The following is a 21,813-nucleotide window of genomic DNA, read 5'->3' as shown; positions in this document are numbered from 1 at the left end:
TCTTTCTTTTTACATGTTGAGTCCAGAAAACACAAATCGCAAACAACAAATTGACTTACCCATTCATCGAAGTTATTCCACTATTCCAATCACAAAATGAATGGATGACTTAGTAGTCCAAAAATGCCAAAACGCAGTATAACTTTCTACCACTGTCTATTGCTTCCTCTCCGGCTAAACGTCTCTCTCTCGACTGAAATCAGTCTTTGGGGAGAGCGAGAATCGTCATATACGAGCAAGTCATAAAACTCTACAAATGCCGCCTTGCAGCGTTCTAGGCCTGTGCCTACACCGCCTAGACATATTAGGACTGGGGTAATATTTAAATCGTTTCCGGGAGCTACTCCATGGATCCTTTAAACATTTCTGAACGGACAGGCAAGTAATGTACAACCCAAAGAGTACCTACGACTTCAATAGCCTGTCCAAAATGACAATACTATTTTACAGAGGTATAAACACAGACTTCAAAAACCAGTCTAATCCAGTATATGTGAACTGATAATTTATTACGCAATACACAAAACACAATCTCATATGTACATAATGTTATACACAATAAAAACATTTTCACAATGTAGACAGCTCATGTACATTTCCCTTAGTTCGAGTCTACACAACTAAATGATCCTCAACTCATCATAATATATCGGAACAATACATTTATAGGGCGACTCATCTTATTCCCTCACTGTTGATAGATAGGCCTTGTGTGATCCACATTGCAAAATGCAGGAAAAGGGGGGTATGAATCATGTTGTTTCATGCAATCTACATTTTAAAGAAACTCCACAATATATGCAATATATTTGTAAAACTCAATTGTGATTTATATGTGTAGCTCCAATTTAGATAAAATGTCAACCATTATTTTACCCAAGACACCTATTCCAAGACGTGATAGCAATAACAGAACCGAATCAACGAACAATTAACAGAAAATAGGAAGAAATAAGAAACAACCGGTAACATTCACGTTTTACCAGTAGCTATACAGGACGATGCAAAGGCTTGCCTGTAGGCCTAAGAAAGATGTGCCCTTTTCAACTTGCATTATAACTAAAGCTCGTTTAATACAAAGCTTATTAAAAACATTCGGTGTTATCACGAAAAACCGAAATTTGACGTGAGCTCCCGAATCCTGTTTTCCCGGGTCATTTTCTTCAGTTTCATTCTGCGATTCTGGAACCATATTTTGACCTGCCTGTCGGTCAGGTGCACGCTCCTACTGATCTCTAGGCGACGCTCGCGAGTCAGGTACATGTTGAAGAGGAACTCCTTCTCGAGCTCCAGTGTCTGGTGCTTGGTGTATGGGCAACGTTTCTTCCGGCCGCTTTTTGCTGTTAGCCAGTTGGCGGTGCTCTCACTTTTTGAGTCTCCTAAAGGAAATGGTAGATACATGCTTTTAGGCTGACAGCTTGGGATGTAAGATAGGCCGCGCGCACGCTTGTGTGTGTGTGTGAGTGTGCGTGTGTGTGTGTGAGTGTGTGTGTGTGTGTGTGTGTGTGTGTGTGTGTGTGTGTGTGTGTGTGTGTGTGTGTGTGTGTGTGTGTGTGTGTGTGTGTGTGTGTGTGTGTGTGTGTGTGTGTGTGTGTGTGTGTGTGTGTGTGTGTGTGTGTGTGTTGTGCAGGTCAATGGGTTGATATAGGCCTTTCCATAAGGAAGGTTCAACGGCCTTGTGTACTTTGCTTGAACTTAAAACATGTGCAGGTAATAATTCAAAGATATTTTATGAGATGTATAACATTTTCTATCATTTTAGACCTACTATAATAATAACAAATATCAACAGACAAAAATAAAAACACGCTTTTAGTAGATAGTGAATAGACATAGCCTACGAATGTTAGGCCTATTTTGAGCGACAGTGAAGTCATTTTTTGTCCAAAGAAACAAGGGCCTATAATGGAAACTCTATGATAAACCTATAGCCTAAGCCGAAACAAATAATGACATGTATTTTTTTATAATAACATTGCTTTTTTCCCCCACAGCATTTTTACTTTCATGGCCGCTTGATATTAAGACATTAAAATATTTTCAACTAAATCATATAGCCTCATATAGACCATATATAAACCCTGAATAAAAACAAACACCTAAATGACCTCTGAATGCTAAAGCAGAAATCCGTCTCTCGGCAAGTGTTATAATCTTTTTATTTGTCGCCATACCTGCTTCACTAAACAGCATGAAATAAAACCAACCGTGGCAGAGTGAGTGACAACACCTTTTAATGATCTCAGCTCACCTTTAGTCGTTTTCACTGACTTTTCCTTCTCGAGCTCCACCTCAGCTTCCTCGGGAGAGGAAAGTTCCCCGTCGGAGGACGCTCGCGTCTCCTCGTCCCCCTGTAGGGCGTTCGTCTGCTGGGGCTTGGGCGCGTTACTGGAGGGCAAATCCTCCTCGGTGTCTCTCCTCTCGTGCTCCGCGGTGGCTGAGCAGGCTAAAGCTGAGGACAGTTGGGGTGTCGAGGTGTGGAAACGAGTCGGTGCAGGGGGGTGTAGGCCAAATTGAGAATGAGAGGGGTTCGATTGGGCACCGTGGTAAACTTTATGAGAGCGTGCGTGCGTCTGAGACAAGCGGAAGTAGCCAGGCACGGGTACAGTACCGCCACCACCGCCACCGTCGGTGACTGTACACGAGCCTGAACTGGAGCCTGCTGTGGTTAGCCTCGAGTATGTCAGGTCTTCGGCTGTGGAGGCTTTGGGGCACTTCTGCGGTTCATAGAGACAGTACGCGCTCTCCTCCTTAATGCTCTGCGGGAACGAGCAGGGCGCGACCTGGGGACCCACAGTTTGTTGCTGGTCCATTCGGTCCATTCTGCACGACCTCTGCGCGTCCATCCACATCTCCATGCCTGACATATACGCGCCTGACGCGGCAGACATCATGTTTTGGGGACCTGCGTTGCTCCGCTTGCCTATGCCAGGGAAGTATCCACAGTTCTGTAGTCCGTAAGGAACCTCTGAGGCGGTGTTATGGGGCAGACACACGGCGCTGCCCGGGTAGTAGTGTCCCCCTGCACCCTCGGTCCGACCGCTGATCAGAGAATCCACAAAAAACGCGTTTCCTGCGGGGCTGTCCGAGCATGACATTATTGTAGTGTATTTTGGCGAGGGGAGAAGATAGCCCTTTCTGGCTGACATTTCTTGTGCAAAACATGCTGGATATGATTAGATGTACCCCCCTCTCCACCGTGCAGACTCTGGAGCCAATAAGAACGCTCGGATAGGCAGGGCCCCTCCCCACCCACGACCACGTAGCAGTCGGGGCCATCGTAGGTCTGAGGAATAGAAAGGAGAAAGCACAGCAATCAGTGCGTTTCTCTCATCTCGCTTTAATGCACCACCATAGCGCCGACGGGGCGAGGCCCTGTGTGCAGAATGCAAACATTCGAAAATAAAATGTAGTCTATGCGCACCCATGCATGCGCAAAGGGGAGTTCTGCAGCATATGTTCCATATCAACTACCAATTCTGTTTTCAGCATTATTGAGAGAAGTGCGTCTTATCCCCTATTATTTTGAACTGTGCGTAAAATAAAATATGCATAAGGTTCAATCAAATGATTAATTTAAGCCCTATGGCTCCCTATAGTTGATACTTTATATGCGTAAATATCACACAAGAAGACAAAATGGAAACCATATTCGTTTCAAATAAGACATGCACAGACGCAACAACAGGACCAATAAAGGAAAGCCTATATAAGCTACTAAATAATGACGTGTTCACCTCATCATTATAACACAATGAATATTAAATACAAATTACAAAAAGTATTTGACACCCTATTTTACACTGTAGTTTAGTGACCTTTAAAGATGCCTTTGCAAAAGTTTAGAGACTTCAAGTGATATATCCTTCAACTGCAGATAAGGCTATGCGTTCTTCCTGTACTAAAATGAGAGGTTTACCAGGATTAACAGCCCTCAGATGCTGTTTAATCGATACTAGACTAGATACAACTAGGCTACTAATGTACTCCTTATATAGCTCATTTCAAATGAACGTTGGAAAAGTAATACCAGCACATTAGTTCATATTAAACCAAATAAATTAACAACCACTTCGCAAGTCATTCGCGGCTATAGCCTACACCTTTTCATGCGCATTGTCAACAATCCCCCCGAACTGTAAGTGACAACTGTAAGCCAACATTAAGGTTCCCTTCAGGTTTAAACAGGTATGGTAAACAGGGCGTAACAAGACGGCTACACTTTCTTTTACAGTGATTTAATATAAAATAGATCACTGCGTAGGTCTAATTAATTGACAAGTAAATGGATTGTAGAGAAATAAAACACCGATGAAAGCAGTAGGCCTAATTGACAGGAACATTACACGCTTTACGTACAGCAATTTTCTCCGTGTTCAAAGGATTTGTTTCTTCTAGATCTAGTTGTTATATAAGATATACATATGGGGACATCAAAACAGACTGTATATCCGACTCAAATAGCAGCACTAGATGATTTTTGGGAGTCTGGTTAAATCTAAATCATTGTCAATTTAGCGTCGAAGGATGATGCAGTAACGCCAAGTGATGTTTCTGGATAAAAATAGGCCTATGTGTAGCCTCGATGTGTAGCCTCGATGTGTAGCCTCGATGTGTAGCCTAATAGTGTGTTACAAAGGCATTATAAAAGCAAACTATGGATGCAGATAATCATTATGCGTTCATCAAATATAAAGGTGTTCCATGTCCTATATGAACCTACGCATTTCTTATTCACAACAATTCACCACACGTGTAAAATACCTTTGTGGGCATCTAATTGACATGCTGTTTCAACAATAACAATACATTTTTCTCCATTTTGCATTGAGATGGACACCACAGGGTGAAAACAGAGCCTGAGGGCCACAAGCCACCTGGCCCGGGTAATGGTCAAAACTGTCCGAGATTAACTTCAACCTGGAGAGAGAGAGAGGAATGGACGCATCCAAATGGAGGGAGCCCCAACGAGACAATGGGAATAACCTGAGCAAGTAAGTAAACATGGTGATTTAACCCCCCAAAACACAAACGTGGCCTTAAATGTAGACCTAAAACCAATTTCTGCATCGTTACTATAGGCTTATAGTTGTGGCTTAGGTCTAGTGGGATAATAGTTCGATGGTAAAAAAACAAACATTGCACTGTCACGAAAAATGAGATCTTATTCAGTATGTCTCCCAATTAAACCTAGAAGTGAGGCTGGTAGTAGTTTTATCAATTCTAAAGTATAAGGAACGAAAATGTTTATCTGGTGCATAACTGGGGTTGACTATATATATATATACTGTATATATGAGGAGGGGGGATTCGTGCAGCCAACATTTATTAGCCTGTTCTATAAAGAGAACAGTGAATTTTGCATTCCATTACGAGTGAACTTAACTACCAGACAAATCAGCAAAAACACCATCAGCAAATATATATATATATATATATATATATATATATATATATATATATATATAAAGGTCTTATAAAATATCAGCCATTCGAAATTCAATACTTAATTATGTTGACGTTAATTAATTCTGTGCACATGCAGCTTTGAAACAGTTCTAGTCAGCACACACACCACGCTGCTGTATTGACGTGTAACCTAGGCCTATCAGTTATATCTCCGTGTTACAGTTATTAGCCTAATTGCGGCTATTAAATCTTCATTTCACAGCTGTCCAGCTATCATTTCCCCCAAAACAGTTTACTCTGAGCAACGCTTTGATCAACCTCATATGATGGTGGCCGGGGAGGCCGTTTCGGACGGATCATGTTCGTCGCGAGTGCAGTTATGAACAATAATGCAGAGTTTTATTACATCCAGCGGAAGCATTTATTTTTCACGAGAGACAAAGGAGTAGTAGAGGGGTGTCCACGCGCATTCAAGAGCCGTGGCGAACCCCATCCGCGCCTTGGAATGATACCGAATACCCCCCCTCTCTAGCGTCTAGAACAGGAAGGAAAGGGACACACGTTTCTGGCGTATCACAATCAAACCTACTTTTTCAATCACATATTTATACTTTTGGCACGACCCAGAGAGTAATGTCTTCTGGAAGGACACCAAATGCAGATTGGTTCCGAAAAGCCCAGCTATGGGTGAGAGTGGTGATTTAGTAAGGCCAGATCAGCAAAAAACTATGTTTTATATAAAACAAATTAAACACACGGAAATGAATATTTAATGATAAACTACTTTAGATAAGACATTCACTCCTCTTTCCATGATTGTGAACAAATCCATTCAGCCTGTAATAACCGTGATATCTTAAAGTAGGCCTGTACTATTCGATATTTGGGACAGATATTTTGCGGTATATTTTTGGGCCATGCTTATACATGTAAAACATACAAGCCTAACAAATGTAGCAGAGCACAAAATAAGGCTTTCAGTCTCGCACATGTGTTGCTAGGCTACTACATGTAATATCTTAGCTAGGCCCTCTACCATTATACTGCCAATCATGCTCTTCTATTGACCACCATATTGAATGTGCAACCTAATGATCAAAACAGCTAAAGGAAAGAAACGTTACAATACAGTTGTACTTAAATAAACTGTTCAAATAATCTACTTCTGAAAACAGGAAAAGCCAGCTCTCTCACAGAGTATGAGGCTTTGTTCTTTATTTACCTGCATTGCAAGGTATTGTATCCCTCGAGAATCTTGAATGTTTCTTGTGCTGGGTTCGAGTTCTTGCAAACAAAAAGATCTACGACAATGACATTGATCTCAACAGCGCCGCACTGTGGCAGGAAGAAGCGTCTCCAACTGAGCACAAGCCCCATGGCCGCTACTCTGATCCAAGGAGGACAACCCGCGAAGGGGGAAAAACCTTCTCAAATGAAGTCGAAGCGGCCAGTGAGCAGAGGCTTTCCTATCCGTCCTCTCCCCTGTCTTCGCTCTTGCCTCCTTGGTAACAGAGTTGATAACCTTGGGTCTCAGACGGTTTATTGCACTGCACTCCAAATGTCCAAATGCTCCAGACTCTGAGACAGAGTTTATGGCCGCGTTGCTGCGGCAACGGGGAGGATGTCCAGTAATTAGGGACGGAATTCCAGCGCGCAGTAAAGGATGCGCCAGGCGAGGCGAGGGCGGACTATGCCGGAGAGAGGCAACCATAAACTTCAGCCTCTCTCTCCAAGCGTTTATGGCCCTTTTGACTGTCATATATGAACGCCATTGCGCTGCGGCTGGCGCTCATAAACAGAGTGATAATAACAGCAAATATGGCGATGCTCGCTTAGGAGGATGTTGTGGAAGAAGGGATGCTTTTAATCCATTCCATGAGAGACACAAGTAGGTGAATGAAAAGGAGATGCACATGGTGACTATATTCGGCTTGTTTACCACAGTGTTGTGGGTAATGGAGACAAACATATTCAAAGTTCAAAGCCAATAAATGAACTCCATTGAAAGATAAGCCTGAATGATGGTAGCCTATACGTCAGTGAGTTCCAAACTAATAGTGTCTAGATGTGCACGTCACCCTATACAATTGCAATGAGCAAAGGTCATTAGAAAATACAACCTGACACAAATAAGAAATAGTGGCCTAACATTTAGGTGCATATCAACATTTACGATTGGTAGCTTGATGAAATATTGGTATTTATCAATCAATCGCTCACACAAATATCGTTTCCACGAATAAGGTTTCACATTAAGTAAATAACTCTCAAATGTTGGATGTATAATCTACCAGTTCCATGAATTAACAAAACAGTTTGAAATATTTAAATAGCATTTTCTTGTCTTATTTCTTTGTGCGTAAAATGTTTAGGGTTGTGCGTAAAAGGCCTGTGTGAAGGTAAAACAGCTTTCAAAATGGTTTCCAGTCGGAGTAAAATAACCAGTCACATTTGTACATTCCTTCAAAAATCTTTTCATTTTTAATTTCGAAATATAGGATAATACAGAATATTTGGGGCATACCAAGCAGTTGATCCAAGATTATGTCCCTGACAATACATTTCAAAATGCTTTTCACGTTCATGTTACTGCAACAGAAAACAAGAAGAAGTGTGAATAATAGAAACAAATATTTCGCCCTATTTGAACAAAACCTGGATGCATATTGGCTGAATCTGGGTATCGAAAGATTGCGGCCTTGTTGCAATACATGACCTATATTAACAACAGGCGTCTCGCAATGCAACAATTCGTAGGCCACAATGAGGCTGAACAAACTTATATCAGGTTCTGTCTGTATTGGGTTAATATTCTCCTCATTAGGTTTGTCCGTGCATTAATATCAAATTCAGAGCCAAATTAGGTGTGGTAATCAAGTATACAAAATATAAACAGATGTTACTACATGTGTTGTATTGAAACTATTACAATGGTAGCAATGGCCTAGTCACGGTTTGGGGTCAACACCATTTAACACCCGAGTCCTTATTTTTTCGCTGATAGAGCTTTGCAGCTGATATTTAAAAGTGATAGAAAATCAGTGGCTGCAAAATAAACAACCTTACAAACAGAGACAATTTACAAACGCGCCCTTCCAAGTCTCATTATTTGGTCACACCAATTAATTAATTAAAGTCATAGCCTCAATTATGAAATGCACAACATCACATATTGTCTGCCAACAAAAAACCTATACCACGTCACCACTCGTACGAGTTCAATAACAGAAAACTTAATTTACCGAGGCTTTTCGATTTCAAAATGAACCCGGTTCAGTCATTGTTAGACTGGTAAGGCTGTCCGCGCTGTGAGGTGAAAATGAAGGCAATAGGCCTACTGTGTCACAATATTATTAGGATACACAAGAAACATAGTCTTGGTGAGGACAAAATCCGCAGAAATATATTTTTTAAACAAAGTCTGATGGCCAAAATGCCGTCAGTGAGTCAACTTAAATCATGCTCGTTCTCAAACTGATGGAAATCAGGAGAGATTCTGCTACCTGCCCTCGAACTTGAAATGAACAGTTGAGCATCGTGTTGCAGCTGCAGACATTGTTGTTGTTGTGTTGTTGCTACTGCTGCCACAAACGTCAGGGAAAAGAGACCACAGCGATTCAATAAGTCTGTAAACGCATATGACAAGTCACTCCTAAAGCAGCGGGTTCGTGGTGTAATACTGTAATCTGTCTCTGCTTAATTTCTTTTCCTTCATTCTTCGGTTTTGAAACCAGATTTTCACTTGGCGGTCGGTGAGGTTCAGCATACGAGAGAGCTGCAGCCTCTTCTCTTTGTTGATATACACACTGAAAAAGAACTCCCTCTCCAGTTCTCGGATCTGATATTTTGTATAAGGACATCTTTTTTTACGAGTCCTCTGTCCATCTAGAAGAGAGGAGAGAAGAGAATGTCGGTCACCAAAATATACAAATAACTCATATTATCCATGACTATGTTCTAGGATTTATAGGCACTGTTATAGGCTTTTGGGTAGTCTATAATTACGCATGTGGTCCAAATCAATACGACAAATAATATTGTTATTGCCTCTTTTAATTTCTATATATTAATTAAGCAGTCATTTCAATTACAATATGAAGCCATTAAATAGCATATGCAGTGCTGTGGATACGAACACTGCATATGCTATACATGATAACTGACAGTTTTCAGCGTGCATGTAAGGCTATAGACGAAATGCAATTAATCATAAAATAATATCAACAGTAATACCACATCAATAGATTACATTTGATTTCTCACATCAGGAACATGACAAATAGCATACTAGTGCAACACACACACACTGCCAGATTGCTTTAACGCACGATCTTCTATGTGCTAACCCCTAAACCAGAGGGGTTTATGACACGCAAGTAAGTGCTCTTTTAATGCTAAGAAACCGTGAAACTAGGCTACATTTATGATTCATGTATGACCGGGAATATTAGGTATACGTTACAATTCACAGTAATAACTACGTGCTTTTTACAAACTTTAGGGAGGTTTAAGAAAAATCACTAGTTCTGATTTCTTTCACGGCCGATTTCAATTCCAAGCACGTGATCCTGAAGTTTATAACAAAGTTTTGTTGGGGAAATCTACAGGCCCTCTATAAACCTTATAAGCTTATAAAACACCATATAAAGAATTTAACAGCAGCGCGCTAGATTGCAAACTTTCTCTCATAACCAGGGTGCTGACTTAATACGTACTGCTGCTGCTGCTCGATTTCTCCTCATTGTTGCCGGAAGAGGACTCTGGACTGCTTGTCTCCTCGCGTGGCTCCTTCCCCTCAGTGTCCCGGCACCGTGGAGCGTGCTCTGCCACGGAGCTTGTTTGTTTCGTGGCCGTTGTGTTCCCTGAGTAGTCGTTAGACGACGGCGTTTCCGAGGCGTTGCCATATGCTGTCTCGAAAAACTGGTCGAAGGCTTGGGGCAGCACCCCATTCCTGCCAACGTTTCCGTAGAAATTGGACGCTGCAGAGCCCGCGCCGGAGTGGTGGTGGTACGCGGCAGCTGCGGCAGGGTTGTTTTTGGCAAACATTTCCCCCATGGTGGGCTGCGACGACAGACAGTCCCGGTGAACCATGTCCTCCGTGGTGGGGTAGCACTGGGGCAGGTTCCCCCGGTGTGTCCATTTACCAGACGCGTCAATGGCAGCATAGTCCCTGAACGTCACCTCTCTCACAGGCTGGACTTGCGGCAGGTTAGAGGAGTACGAATATGTTATGGGGCGAGTAGACGGGGTCTGAGACAAAAATGAAGGTAGACCGGAGAAGTCTGCCCCCGCCGAGACGTAGTAGGTGCAACTGGGCAAATACATATTCGAACCGACAGGGACCAGTTCGTCAAAATCCATAATTCCTTCACTCTACCACAATCTGGGTCATGCCTCTATAGCCGCCCTTAACATGGCTCTGGAGCGCCCTGGCTCGTGCCTCTTTGAAGCTGGTTCGCTAGGCAGAAATTTTGAGACGTAAGCTGACGTGGAGAGCCAACTCCATCCATTCCGGGGAGGCGTGGGTCACGTGACCAGCAGAAGAAATTGACAGATTTCCTGTGCGTGTGTGTGTGTGAGAGAGAGAGTGTGTTAACTGTTTATTTTTTATTTATCTTTTGTATATTGTCTATTTCACTTGCTTTGGCAATGTTTCCCATGCCAATAACATGTTTCCTATGCCAATAAAGCCCTTTGAATTGAATTGAATTGAGAGAGTGAGGGAGAGAGAGAAAGAGAGAGGGTGTGTGTGCTATGAGAGAGGGTGTATGTGCGGAGGGGGTGTGCACGCGCGTGCGCGAGCATCATGGAGAGTGAGGACTTATTCAGTGAGTGAGTGAGTGTGTGAGTGAGTGAGTGAGAGAGACATACTGCTAGTTGTCCTGAAGCTTGACATTGGTGGTTTATCACCATGTCGGTCTAAAATGAATTCCCTTACATGCAGCAAGTCAGAGGGAAAACTATAATTGCATTGGTTGTAAAATGTAGGGAAGTGACATATTTCTATCGAATAACTAACCTGATTCAATATCAATTTCACGTATGCTATGAGCCTTTCGACATTTAATCTGGGGGGGAGGGGAGGGGGGTACTGGTTGAATCCATGCGTCTTGTAAGCTTTATGATATCCCTGAGGGTTTGAAGATGTCTTTGGAAATATTACACATTTGAGGCGTGCCAACAATATCCGTATCCTCTAAACGTGTAAGTACATTTCATTCAATAGTAAAATCCAAGACTAGTGATTATGCTTTTGCAAAGACAAAGACATAAAAATAACATATTTCCATGCTATGTTTGATGTTTGTCACTGAGGTGTGTGCTCATAATTTACAACATTATATCATGACCGTTTGGCTTCACGGCAACATTTGTCAATCAGGGTCATGTTCAAGTAAGCCTTGATGTTTGGCCCTGCCTCCGGTCAGGTGTCAGCGACGCGGCGACCAAACAGACATTTTAGGCCATGCAACACTTAGACAACATCAACAGACAGCTCATATCGACGCTTGGCTGTTAAAATACTCCAAACCCGTACATCACCTAAATTTTGCCACATAAAAAAAGACGGACGTTTTGTAAGCGGTTTAAAAAAGTTGCCAATATTGCACAATGTTGTTTACGACAGCGATAACCGAGGAGGCACCGGATCAATACTTCATATTTGAGCGCAGTAGGTATAGAGATAGAGAGAAAGGCCCATGAATTGATTGTGGGTGTCTGTCTGGATATTATAAACACCCAGCGCTAGACCAACAATAGGCTAATTAAAAATGGACGTTTGTTAAATCATAATAGGCCTTTGTTAATTAAACTAATTGTAGTTCGTTACTAGTTAGGTTGCATAATTAGGCCACTACTGCAAAATTAGTTTTGTTTTCAACTTGAACTCCGTTATTTATGAATAATATACGAATACAGGTCTCACCGCCTGTAAATAGCAATATTATCCAGATTGCACAATGCGTAAAGTGACGTTTTACGCACAGATAGGCCTATTTCTAGATGGAATGAGGAAATAGACATCTATTTCTATGACCTACAAGACATTGTGAACTACAATGCAATTCAGTTTTACAGTCCAATTCCGTTTAACAGACTGAGCACCCCTTCAGCGGCCCAGACAATAGTCCAGACAATAGTTCAGACAATATTTGAAATAGCGTCAACACACTACAACTATCAGCGTTGTGGAATACATTAATGTTGAATCAATAGCCGATTTGTTTTGAAAGATTTCTCCATACATTGTCCTCGTTTAAACCCAACTCCACGAGAAACGTTTAAACAACTTTTATGGGCTCCATGGGCAATAATTATGTTCGAAACCATTATTAATTCTAAAGATTATGTTGGGTAAACATTTATTTCCTTATTAGCACATGATGTATAGACAATCTAACCAAAGGTTGAACACTTGTCAAAAAAGGTTCATGCTTAAACATTAAAAAAGTATATATCGTTATATCTCATAATTAGGCTAAATACTATAGACTGAATTTTCCTCACGAGTATTGTACCCATTTCGCATCTATTGAATAGAATTACAAACACATAGGCCTATGAATTATTAACAACCCAATAAGGTGTATTAGGTTATACAATTTACTTCTTGTATTGAAATACAAAATAACATATATTTAGATGAATCCTTTTCGAGTTTGTTTTTAGATGATACATTTTGAATATGCTACATGTGACGATACATGTTCTATTAGATTATGTAGGATAGTCGGGTATTATCATTTTTACTATAAATAAGACAATGACGATATCGGTCTCTTTGCGTACAGATAGACCACAGTGGTGGGTTTTGCGTGTTGTGAGCTGGTGGAACCTAACGCTAATGTTCTGTAAACGAGCGACCTGAGGACGGATTAGGACCGCGGGGACTCGCTTTACCCAAATCCGCCCGGCCTAACCTCCACACACAGCTTCAGAACGCGCCAACGTGACACGTACTGTAATATGACCTCGAAAACATAACATGTCTTAAGAAACTGTAAGTAGGCTATGAGCTAAACCCATGTTCCAAAATAGAAACAAATCGAAGCATTAGAATATCTCGGGTCATCCGTTCATGCATCGTCTCCTATTCAAATGATTGTGGGGACACAAACAAACCCTGTGCCTTCGCAACCACACGCTCCGCCTCTTCGTCAATCCAGACAAATTCTACGACTTGAGCTAGAGCTTTTAAGCCGTAATTGAGCACAGGGTGCCCAGGAATACCAAAGGCACAGACCTGAGTTTTTATAGCTCCCATAGTATTATACTGCGTTTTTTTCTCTCGGCCAGACACCATCAAACCGACCAGGCGTGATAGGAAGTCGCCACCTACACGGACAAAGTCAGGAGCCGAAGCAGTCCAGCGACAAAAGAAAACTAGACTTTCTAAAACTTAACAAAGACAGGTAAGATTCATACTTACTCTTATAAAAAATGCATGAGCTGCAAAAACGTTTTTTCTACATAAACTATTTGTCTATACTGACCCAAAAGTTTTAAATAATTCACTAAAGATAGAAACAAGCTAAGAGAGACATTTATGTTTCAACATGTAAACAGTTTTTATGTTCGAAGAAGACGCTTCATAACACACTTGATTCATGTCGACCCTACGACATCTCTCTTAAGGTCTTGTGAATTTTCTTCGGTGGCCAAAAAACAAGACGGCATCTCTGCGTAAAAGCCCCACACGCCATAGCGTTGTCTGTGCGGTCGACTTCAAGTTCGGCGGAGGGAAAGGGTCACCGCCCGCGGGGTAGGCCCTTACAGTAGGGAGTGCAGACGCCATTTAAGGGCACAGTATGCCCCGGATGAAGTTTCCCTGATTACAAATTCATTTTCAGCTTCTGGCAACAACACTGTGAGTTAAGGAAAAGAGAAGGTGGCTTTAGGTTACAAGACATCGATTTCTGCATGTGTGAAGTGACGTCTAAAATGAACTTAACCTTCGTGGACTGCTTTCTAGACTTTGGAATAGCAGATTTGTTGGTGTAGTTTTCATTTGAGCCCTAGACACCAGTAAGCTTACACTGATATTACATAATAGAACTGTAATGTTTTTCTAGCCTACCTGGTTAAATAAAGGTGAAATAAAAATAAAAAAATGACAAAAAACCCATGGATTATAGTCCTCTCCATTTGGTACATTAAACAATTAACTTTACACGCAGAAAAAGGTTCACTTCACTAGATCTGTTGTTAACAAAGGGACGCAAATAGGCATTGATATAGTCCCACTGATGGTAATAAAGGCGATAGGGCTGCCACATTAAGGATGAATGAAGGTAAAAGTCTAACACTAACTCTTTAGACTTATCCAAGTCAATAACTTGTTATGGAATATTGGTCAGTGACAAATAGGCACACATGGCACAAGTATTTTTACAAAACGAAACAATTCAACTTTGCTGTCTGGGGATATGTCTTTAAAATGTCCTTCATTTTTCCATTGATTGTTTCTTTGTTCTTCAATTACCGTTAGACTTACTACTAAAGCCCAAGGATTATTGATACACAAAAAATCATTAAACTGTTGTTGTTGACTACAGTACGATTTTACCATTCAGAAAGAGATGTGTACAATTTATTATTGGTGTGTACCATGTTTTGTGTACCGTTTATTTGTTCCACCTAAAGCCAATAAATAGGAAACAAAATGGCGTAGGCTACTTAGATGAACCTTGCACTTTGGCATAAAGTCTATTGTTTTCAAAAGAAAAACGTGGGTGATGTATTACACATCTTCAACAATGTCAACTGAATTGGTATTTACATGTTCAACATAAACATCGAATAAGTTACCAATGGGGCTATATAGGCCTATAGCATAGCAACCTATTCTCACGTTACAATAACATTCCTTCTAACCCCAAGCCAGAAAAAAGCATTAGGCCTGCTGTAAAACCTCCAATATACAAAATAAATACATTTCGATTCATGTTCAATAAACATTTTTGTAATCTTGCTAAAGCGTGAGTATTCCACGAAAAGTCGTGATGCTAAATTGCATAGGCTTATATTCAATTACGCAAAGCCCCAACACGAAACGCATCGCCTTTACGATTGACGAGACTGCTCTGCATTTCCACACAAAACATGTGCTTCATTTCCATATGTTGATTCGTCAAAAGTAGACTAGAACTAAACATTTATCTTGCGATTATTTTCTGCCCAGGTGTGAAAAAAATGTGTGTTTTTGAACTTTAATGATATCCCATCTTGGCTGTTATTTAGTTGTAGGCGGTAATCAAGTCTATAAGCGAAGACGGCGCCGACGAGGCCGATTACTACTACACAGATATAGTCATATGAAACATGACCAAAAAGCCCTGACATATACTTTAATACGAATGAACAAACACGAAGATACCAGGAGGCGTGAACTTTTTTTTAATCATTAAAGAACTGTTTATTTATCCACAGGTGACAGAAATGTGAGGAGAGGGCGACGACAGAGGAACCGAGGAGGGACCACAAGGAAAAACAACGCCCATAGTGGGAACCCTATTCAACTCCCTGGTCAATGGGAGGACGTGGCTTTAGCCTTACTATCTCTTGCATCAATTCAAGGGAAACGACTGACATCAGTCTCGCATTGAACTCCCAAGGACAGAGTGACACAAAACGAGTAAAATGACCTCAGCGACGGAGTGGACAACCGCAACAACATAACAACTAACCTTGTGTTGCATAGAGTATGGATTATAATCATTCCCGATATAGATAAAAAATTGGCGAGAAAATAACTTCATAATGCAAAAGACACATTTCAAATTTCAAATTTCAAATTTCACCAGGACCTTTGACTTGTGTACATAATGTTGCAATGGCTATAGCTTAATAAATTGTGAAACAAAACTGCGTTTTTTTCTCTCTCCATTTTATAGCCTTCTATAGGAGTCACGGAAGTGTTGGGCATGTAATATAGTAGACCCACCAATATCAGCACCCTATGCTTATACAAATCATCTTCCTATATACCGTAGGACGACGGAAACGCAGCAACGAAAACAGGCCTACTTTTTCTTGACGCATCTCGTGCTTTCGAACTTGATTTTCTTATGGACGTCGCTCGCTTGAGATACAAAAAATAATTAACCATGTAAGGCTGTGATAACAATGTATAGACTACGATCACACTGTGTTACTTGGATCAATTCTACATTTAGCTCAATCAGAAGCTACATTATTTCCACCTTGTAAAACGAATACGTCCCCTAAAGGACTCATCCTAGAAATGTACTTATAACTCAATAAAAAAGAATATCATAGTATTTTCCCCATGAAGAATATTTAAATACAGGCTTTAACATATATTTGTGTTTGTTTATGAGTCGGGTGAGGGAGGTTTTTGATTTGTCGACGATGACAGGATATTTTTCTCCGGTTCTAGGTATGGGACCTGTATCTGAATAACACAATTAAAGGAAAATTGCATGTGTATGATTTAGGCCTGTTTGTTGCACTGTGTTCTGCGTGAAATTTATTTAGGCTAGAATATTAACGGAAAATATAGCTCATATACAACTCAATGTGGACAACTTGGGAACTAAACATGAACCTAACATATAGACTAGGCTTTAGACTAAACTAAAATCGTGAATGTCAAATGCAAAAGTGATACTTTGTTTTACTGTAATGTTTTGAACTTCAGAGTACAAATTAAATATATAGGGAACGGTGTGAAACCAAAATGCACCACGTGGCCCTATAATGGTCGGTTTACTGGAGTTTTCTATGATGAGACAATAGTCTATATTAAAACAAATATAATGTGTGCTTCAATCGATAAAAACGAAATAACACTGTAGAATATTTAAATATTTTTCCATTTCATTTCAGATGGAAATCCATTCATCTTTCCGTAAAAAGGACCTTTGTCACGCCGTTCAAAATAACAAGGCACACCATCTATAGGCCTATCCCTTTTCTGTAAACGCCAATCGGAGCACAATAGCATCGTATAAAAACAGACAAATAACGAACAAAGTGTGTAACTAAGACATAATTAGGCCTACTGAAGAAGAAAAGGATACTATACTACACTGCAGCCGGACTCCTTTGCCCGCACACAAGGTTCATTTTGGAGTGGGCTACAAAATCATTGGTGTCAATACACTTTCCTCGTAGAAATTGAGAATAGACCTACTGAATTGTATAGGCCGAAGAAAAAAAAACACCGACTTACTCGAATTAGTAAACGTATAGGCCAGGGCACGAGAGCGCAGCCTACGGAGGTGTGACGCACATATCCTCAGTCAAGTGCCTCTGCTTGACCGCTGTTAAAACGGCCGTATCCCACGGTGTCTACCGGGCTAAGGTATTTTAGCAGGCTATACTGCGTGAGCTTAAACCGCATCTGTATGCGCTATCCTGGCTAGCGGGGTAGGCCTCTGGAAAACGCCATCAGTATATCTCGGCCAGCCAGTTGAAGATTACAGCCTTCTTCATAGTCTCTCTCCATTACCCGGGTAGACAGCGAAGGTCAAAGTAAAGAGCACAACACTAGCCCCGGCCTTTACTCATCTCCTCCCCGCATGACAGAGTTGGGAGAGCGGGGTGCAGTGTGAGAGTATAGGCTGCTCCTCCGCCAGACAACAATGCGGTTAATACAATAGGCCTACATCGTTTTTTCCCCTTTGTTAAGTTTCAAAGCTTTTTTGTATGGTTTTTTTCTGTTAGGATTGACCGCCAACAGCCATTAAAACTGATGCAAAAATATATTCTACATAGAGAAAGGCAAAAACCAAGATATGACCTTTTGTGGACGTTTCATTAAAAGTAGATATTTCAGTGGAGATATGAAATGGAAATGGACTATGGAAATTCTATAGCCCTTAAAACGTCTGGACTATTTGATAGCGCAGCAAAAAAGATTTACAGACGATCATGTACTTCTTACTTCACTTAGCGCGTTTGCCATTAAGCGCGAATCAGCAAGACAGTGAATTATGTGGAGCTCTCTCAACCTGTATGTATATCATTCATTTTACGCAACAGGGAATGCCAAATAGAATTTCTGCCTGGATTACTTAGGAGCTGTCATGCCTGGCTTTGCCTTTGGGTGGCAGCAAGACTCCAGCATGGCTGCAGTGAGCGCTGGGCGTGTGCCAGATTTTGAATCCAGTCCAGCCTGCTCTGCTCTATCGCCAGCCACAGTTTGAATATCTCTCTCCATGGGTGGCGTGCGCGTTCGCGTGTGTTTGCATCGGAACCGTGTACGCAAGGACGGAGACATTGCACGCAGACGGTACTCTCGGTTAAGACATACTTGACCCTGAATTCAATTTGTCTGACAGAGGATTTAGTGTAATGCCGAATAAATAATAATTTTGAGAAACTAAGAAGTTAAAAGTCATTATATATAATTTGCATATTTTTACATTAGAATTCTTTACGAATTACCGACAATACTTAATTTGAAATTCATCTCTTTATGCTGCTTAAATAGTTATCATATGATTAGGACTACATGTTTTGTTACCAATTAAAAAACTGTTTTAAACTGCAAATCATAATTTATTATACATCATAAACCATGCATGTATTACTAATATAAAAGTAATACAAAAGTACTATAGTAAAACAAATCATTTCGAGAACTTGTTTTTAATCAAGAGACATTGTAGCCTTATTTAGGTTAGATATGTTATAATGTTATATTTTGATGTGATAGCACATTTCACCTGCCTTCATGACAGCCTATAGACTATGAACATAACATCTACAACGGTGTTTAATCGTTAGCATTATAGAAGCAACTTTTTTAATCAGCAAAAACATTAGGACGCGACCGTTTCTATTTCAAATGTATTAATGTGTGATTCCGGATGTTGCTAGAAAAATAGCATGCACCACAGTTGTGCGAGATCACTGATTAAAAATAGCATGCACCACAGTTGTGCGAGATCACTGATTAAAAATAGCAAAAGACAATGGCACAGCCTAGAAGCATAATGTGTCTTGTTATTTCCCTGTGCCACGGAGTAGGCCAGACGTTTGCTTTTCTTAAATGATATACATTTTCCTGCAGCAACTGAATCAATTTATTTACGATATATGGATAACTTAAAGTAGTAGAGCCTGAAAACATTTAATATTCTGGTATGTTTACCTGTATAGACTATATGAGTTTGCTCTGCTGCTTCCTGCGTTGAAGACTTTGATTTTGCAATGCAACATAGCCTACACTCAGCATATTTATTCAGAAAACAAACGCAACCTCAATGACATTGAAATATGCAGCCAAACATGCGAAGGCCTATGCATTCTGATTCGTGGGAACAGTATGTATTTATATTTTCTGGCAGAATTCGGTTACCGCAGGATACATTAGAGTAAACATTTTACAATTATAATAAGTTTCTATTTGATCGTGAAATGTTTGTGGTAAATGTTCATAGTCTGGCATTCACGAAGATAATGACAAGGAGCTTTTGAACTCCCTACAACAATAAAAACACAAGTCATTGCTACGGGTTCTGTAAGTGCAAATCCTTTCCCCTATATAATCACCATGTTTGTTTGCTTTGCTAGTTTCACGTCCGCGTTCTTCTCTTATTTGAAGAGTGGTGGTCTGTGCCACAGTAAAAATGCATGATACAGTCCTAAGCCTAGTACACTGAGACTTAACGGATATGATTCCACTAATACGGTAATAGAACCAAAGTGATAGGCCTGTCAACGAGAAACATTTTTATCTTGAGTCACCAGAGTAGTACATGGTGCATATCAGAATATTATTTAAGAAAGCGCTCTATTATAAATTCTACATTTTCAGCCACTTCTGAATGGGAATAATAGAATAGTTGTAGGCTACGGCTGGTGGCGTGATAATGCAGCATCAGCGAATCAAAAGGCTGCGGCCTTTTCTCTCGATGTTAAATTCACGGGTTAGCACTTCATATTAGCCTGCATACAGATGTGCATAAATACCTTTATTTAAACTATCTTTATTGTTAAGTCTATTTTCCAAGAAAATCTAAAAACGTTTGAGCTAAAATGGTATTGTATAGGCTTCTAGCTCATTATAAAGTTACTCCACGGATTAGACTAGTACTGCGGTTAATATAATGTGCCACCCATGCACGTTTTCAATCCAAACTATTTTAGAATTAAACATGTAGACCTGCATCACAATCTAGACCTGCAGCAATAATATCCCGCATTTCAAATCGCTTCTCATTTTGTGATTTAGTGTGATATGGATATTATCAGCAGACATGAACGCGAGACGCTCACCTGTTACAACAAAAGATGATCAGTCATACAGGGGATTAAGAAATGCCGAAATGATAAACATTTTCATACAGACTTTGTCGTTGGGATGACGAGATCATTGATGACATCATTGAAAATATTATTGCAGATTAGTGCAAGAAAATCGGAAACAACACTAGCCTAAACCGCGCGTGGGTGTTTTCTGCACCCAATGGGGGGCATACTAATGTTCAAAATCCAAAATGCTCACCTCTGTGACGCTGAAGCGGTTATATGGAAACACCTTTGAAATTCTGATATTTTAGCTGTGGCTGAGACAGTGCATCAAATTTACGTTTTTACTGATATTATTTTCACGTAATAATAAGTAGGAATTCCTATCGAAGAAATGCTTCCTGCATTCTCTATATGATTGCATCACAGTAATAGTATTATGACGCGAAAATGGACAAAAATGCCTGTGAAAGCATGTAAAATAATCCGAATAATCGAAATGAACGGAACATTCACAACTGAGATCTAAACATGTAACAGTAAACACAACAGGACAAACAAATAGAGAACATTTGGAGCAAGTATCGCTTCGAATAGGCTGTTTGTCCAGGTATTGTTGCTAAATATTTCCACATTGATCTCATATAAATGTAACTATATTATTATTATTGCCAAGTTGATGTGGCAAAGTAGGGTAGAACATATTCATATGCCAGTCTGGCTACAGTCAACTACTGTAGCGCTTGAGAGAATTTCATCAGTAGATGGCGATGTTGGCATTATAGTCCAGCACATACACTCAAAACCAACTTCCATTATTTGATCTTTCTCCAGAATTAGACATTTTTGATGCACTCAATAGATAGCTTCAGACTCTTCGTAATAACATCACAACCAGGCGACACATGGAATTAACGCACAAAAAACGACAGAGCCCAGAGTAACCCAGTATGGCTAAACGAGGACCTTCCGCAGTGACGCATAAATCACCGCGGTCAGACATGTTCCTTACACACCGTAAACAGACCTACTCGAGCCTCTCACACTGCCTCTGAATCTAAGCATAACTTCAACCAACTTATGACTGATCCTTTCACATTTGAATAGCTATGACAAAATGACACAATTGACATCAAAATGTCACCAAAAACTGAACCATTTCTCTGCAATATACTGGATGGA

The 21,813-nt window shown here is 40.5% G+C and overlaps 2 protein-coding genes across 2 annotated transcripts; both read right to left on the bottom strand.

Moving 5' to 3' along the window:
* Positions 1 to 538: 538 nt before the first annotated feature.
* Positions 539 to 3,278, bottom strand: LOC129830541 (homeobox protein Hox-A10-like). The gene is made up of 2 exons (XM_055893108.1): positions 2,252 to 3,278; positions 539 to 1,379 (listed from the first exon to the last, which is right to left on the bottom strand). The coding sequence occupies exons 1-2, from the start codon at positions 3,147 to 3,149 to the stop codon at positions 1,105 to 1,107; spliced, it is 1,173 nt and encodes a 390-aa protein (XP_055749083.1). The 5' UTR covers positions 3,150 to 3,278; the 3' UTR covers positions 539 to 1,104.
* A 4,634-nt stretch (positions 3,279 to 7,912) lies between these two features.
* LOC129830540 (homeobox protein Hox-A11a-like) lies at positions 7,913 to 11,029 on the bottom strand. The gene is made up of 2 exons (XM_055893107.1): positions 10,125 to 11,029; positions 7,913 to 9,294 (listed from the first exon to the last, which is right to left on the bottom strand). Exons 1-2 carry the CDS (start codon positions 10,768 to 10,770, stop codon positions 9,062 to 9,064), a joined length of 879 nt encoding a protein of 292 aa, XP_055749082.1. The 5' UTR covers positions 10,771 to 11,029; the 3' UTR covers positions 7,913 to 9,061.
* Positions 11,030 to 21,813: the final 10,784 nt, after the last annotated feature.

Source organism: Salvelinus fontinalis, chromosome 32 (assembly GCF_029448725.1).
Source record: "Salvelinus fontinalis isolate EN_2023a chromosome 32, ASM2944872v1, whole genome shotgun sequence".
Taxonomy (NCBI): domain Eukaryota; kingdom Metazoa; phylum Chordata; class Actinopteri; order Salmoniformes; family Salmonidae; genus Salvelinus; species Salvelinus fontinalis.
The sequence above is the reverse complement of the archived record's forward strand: the minus strand, read 5'-3'. Positions and strand labels throughout refer to the sequence as shown.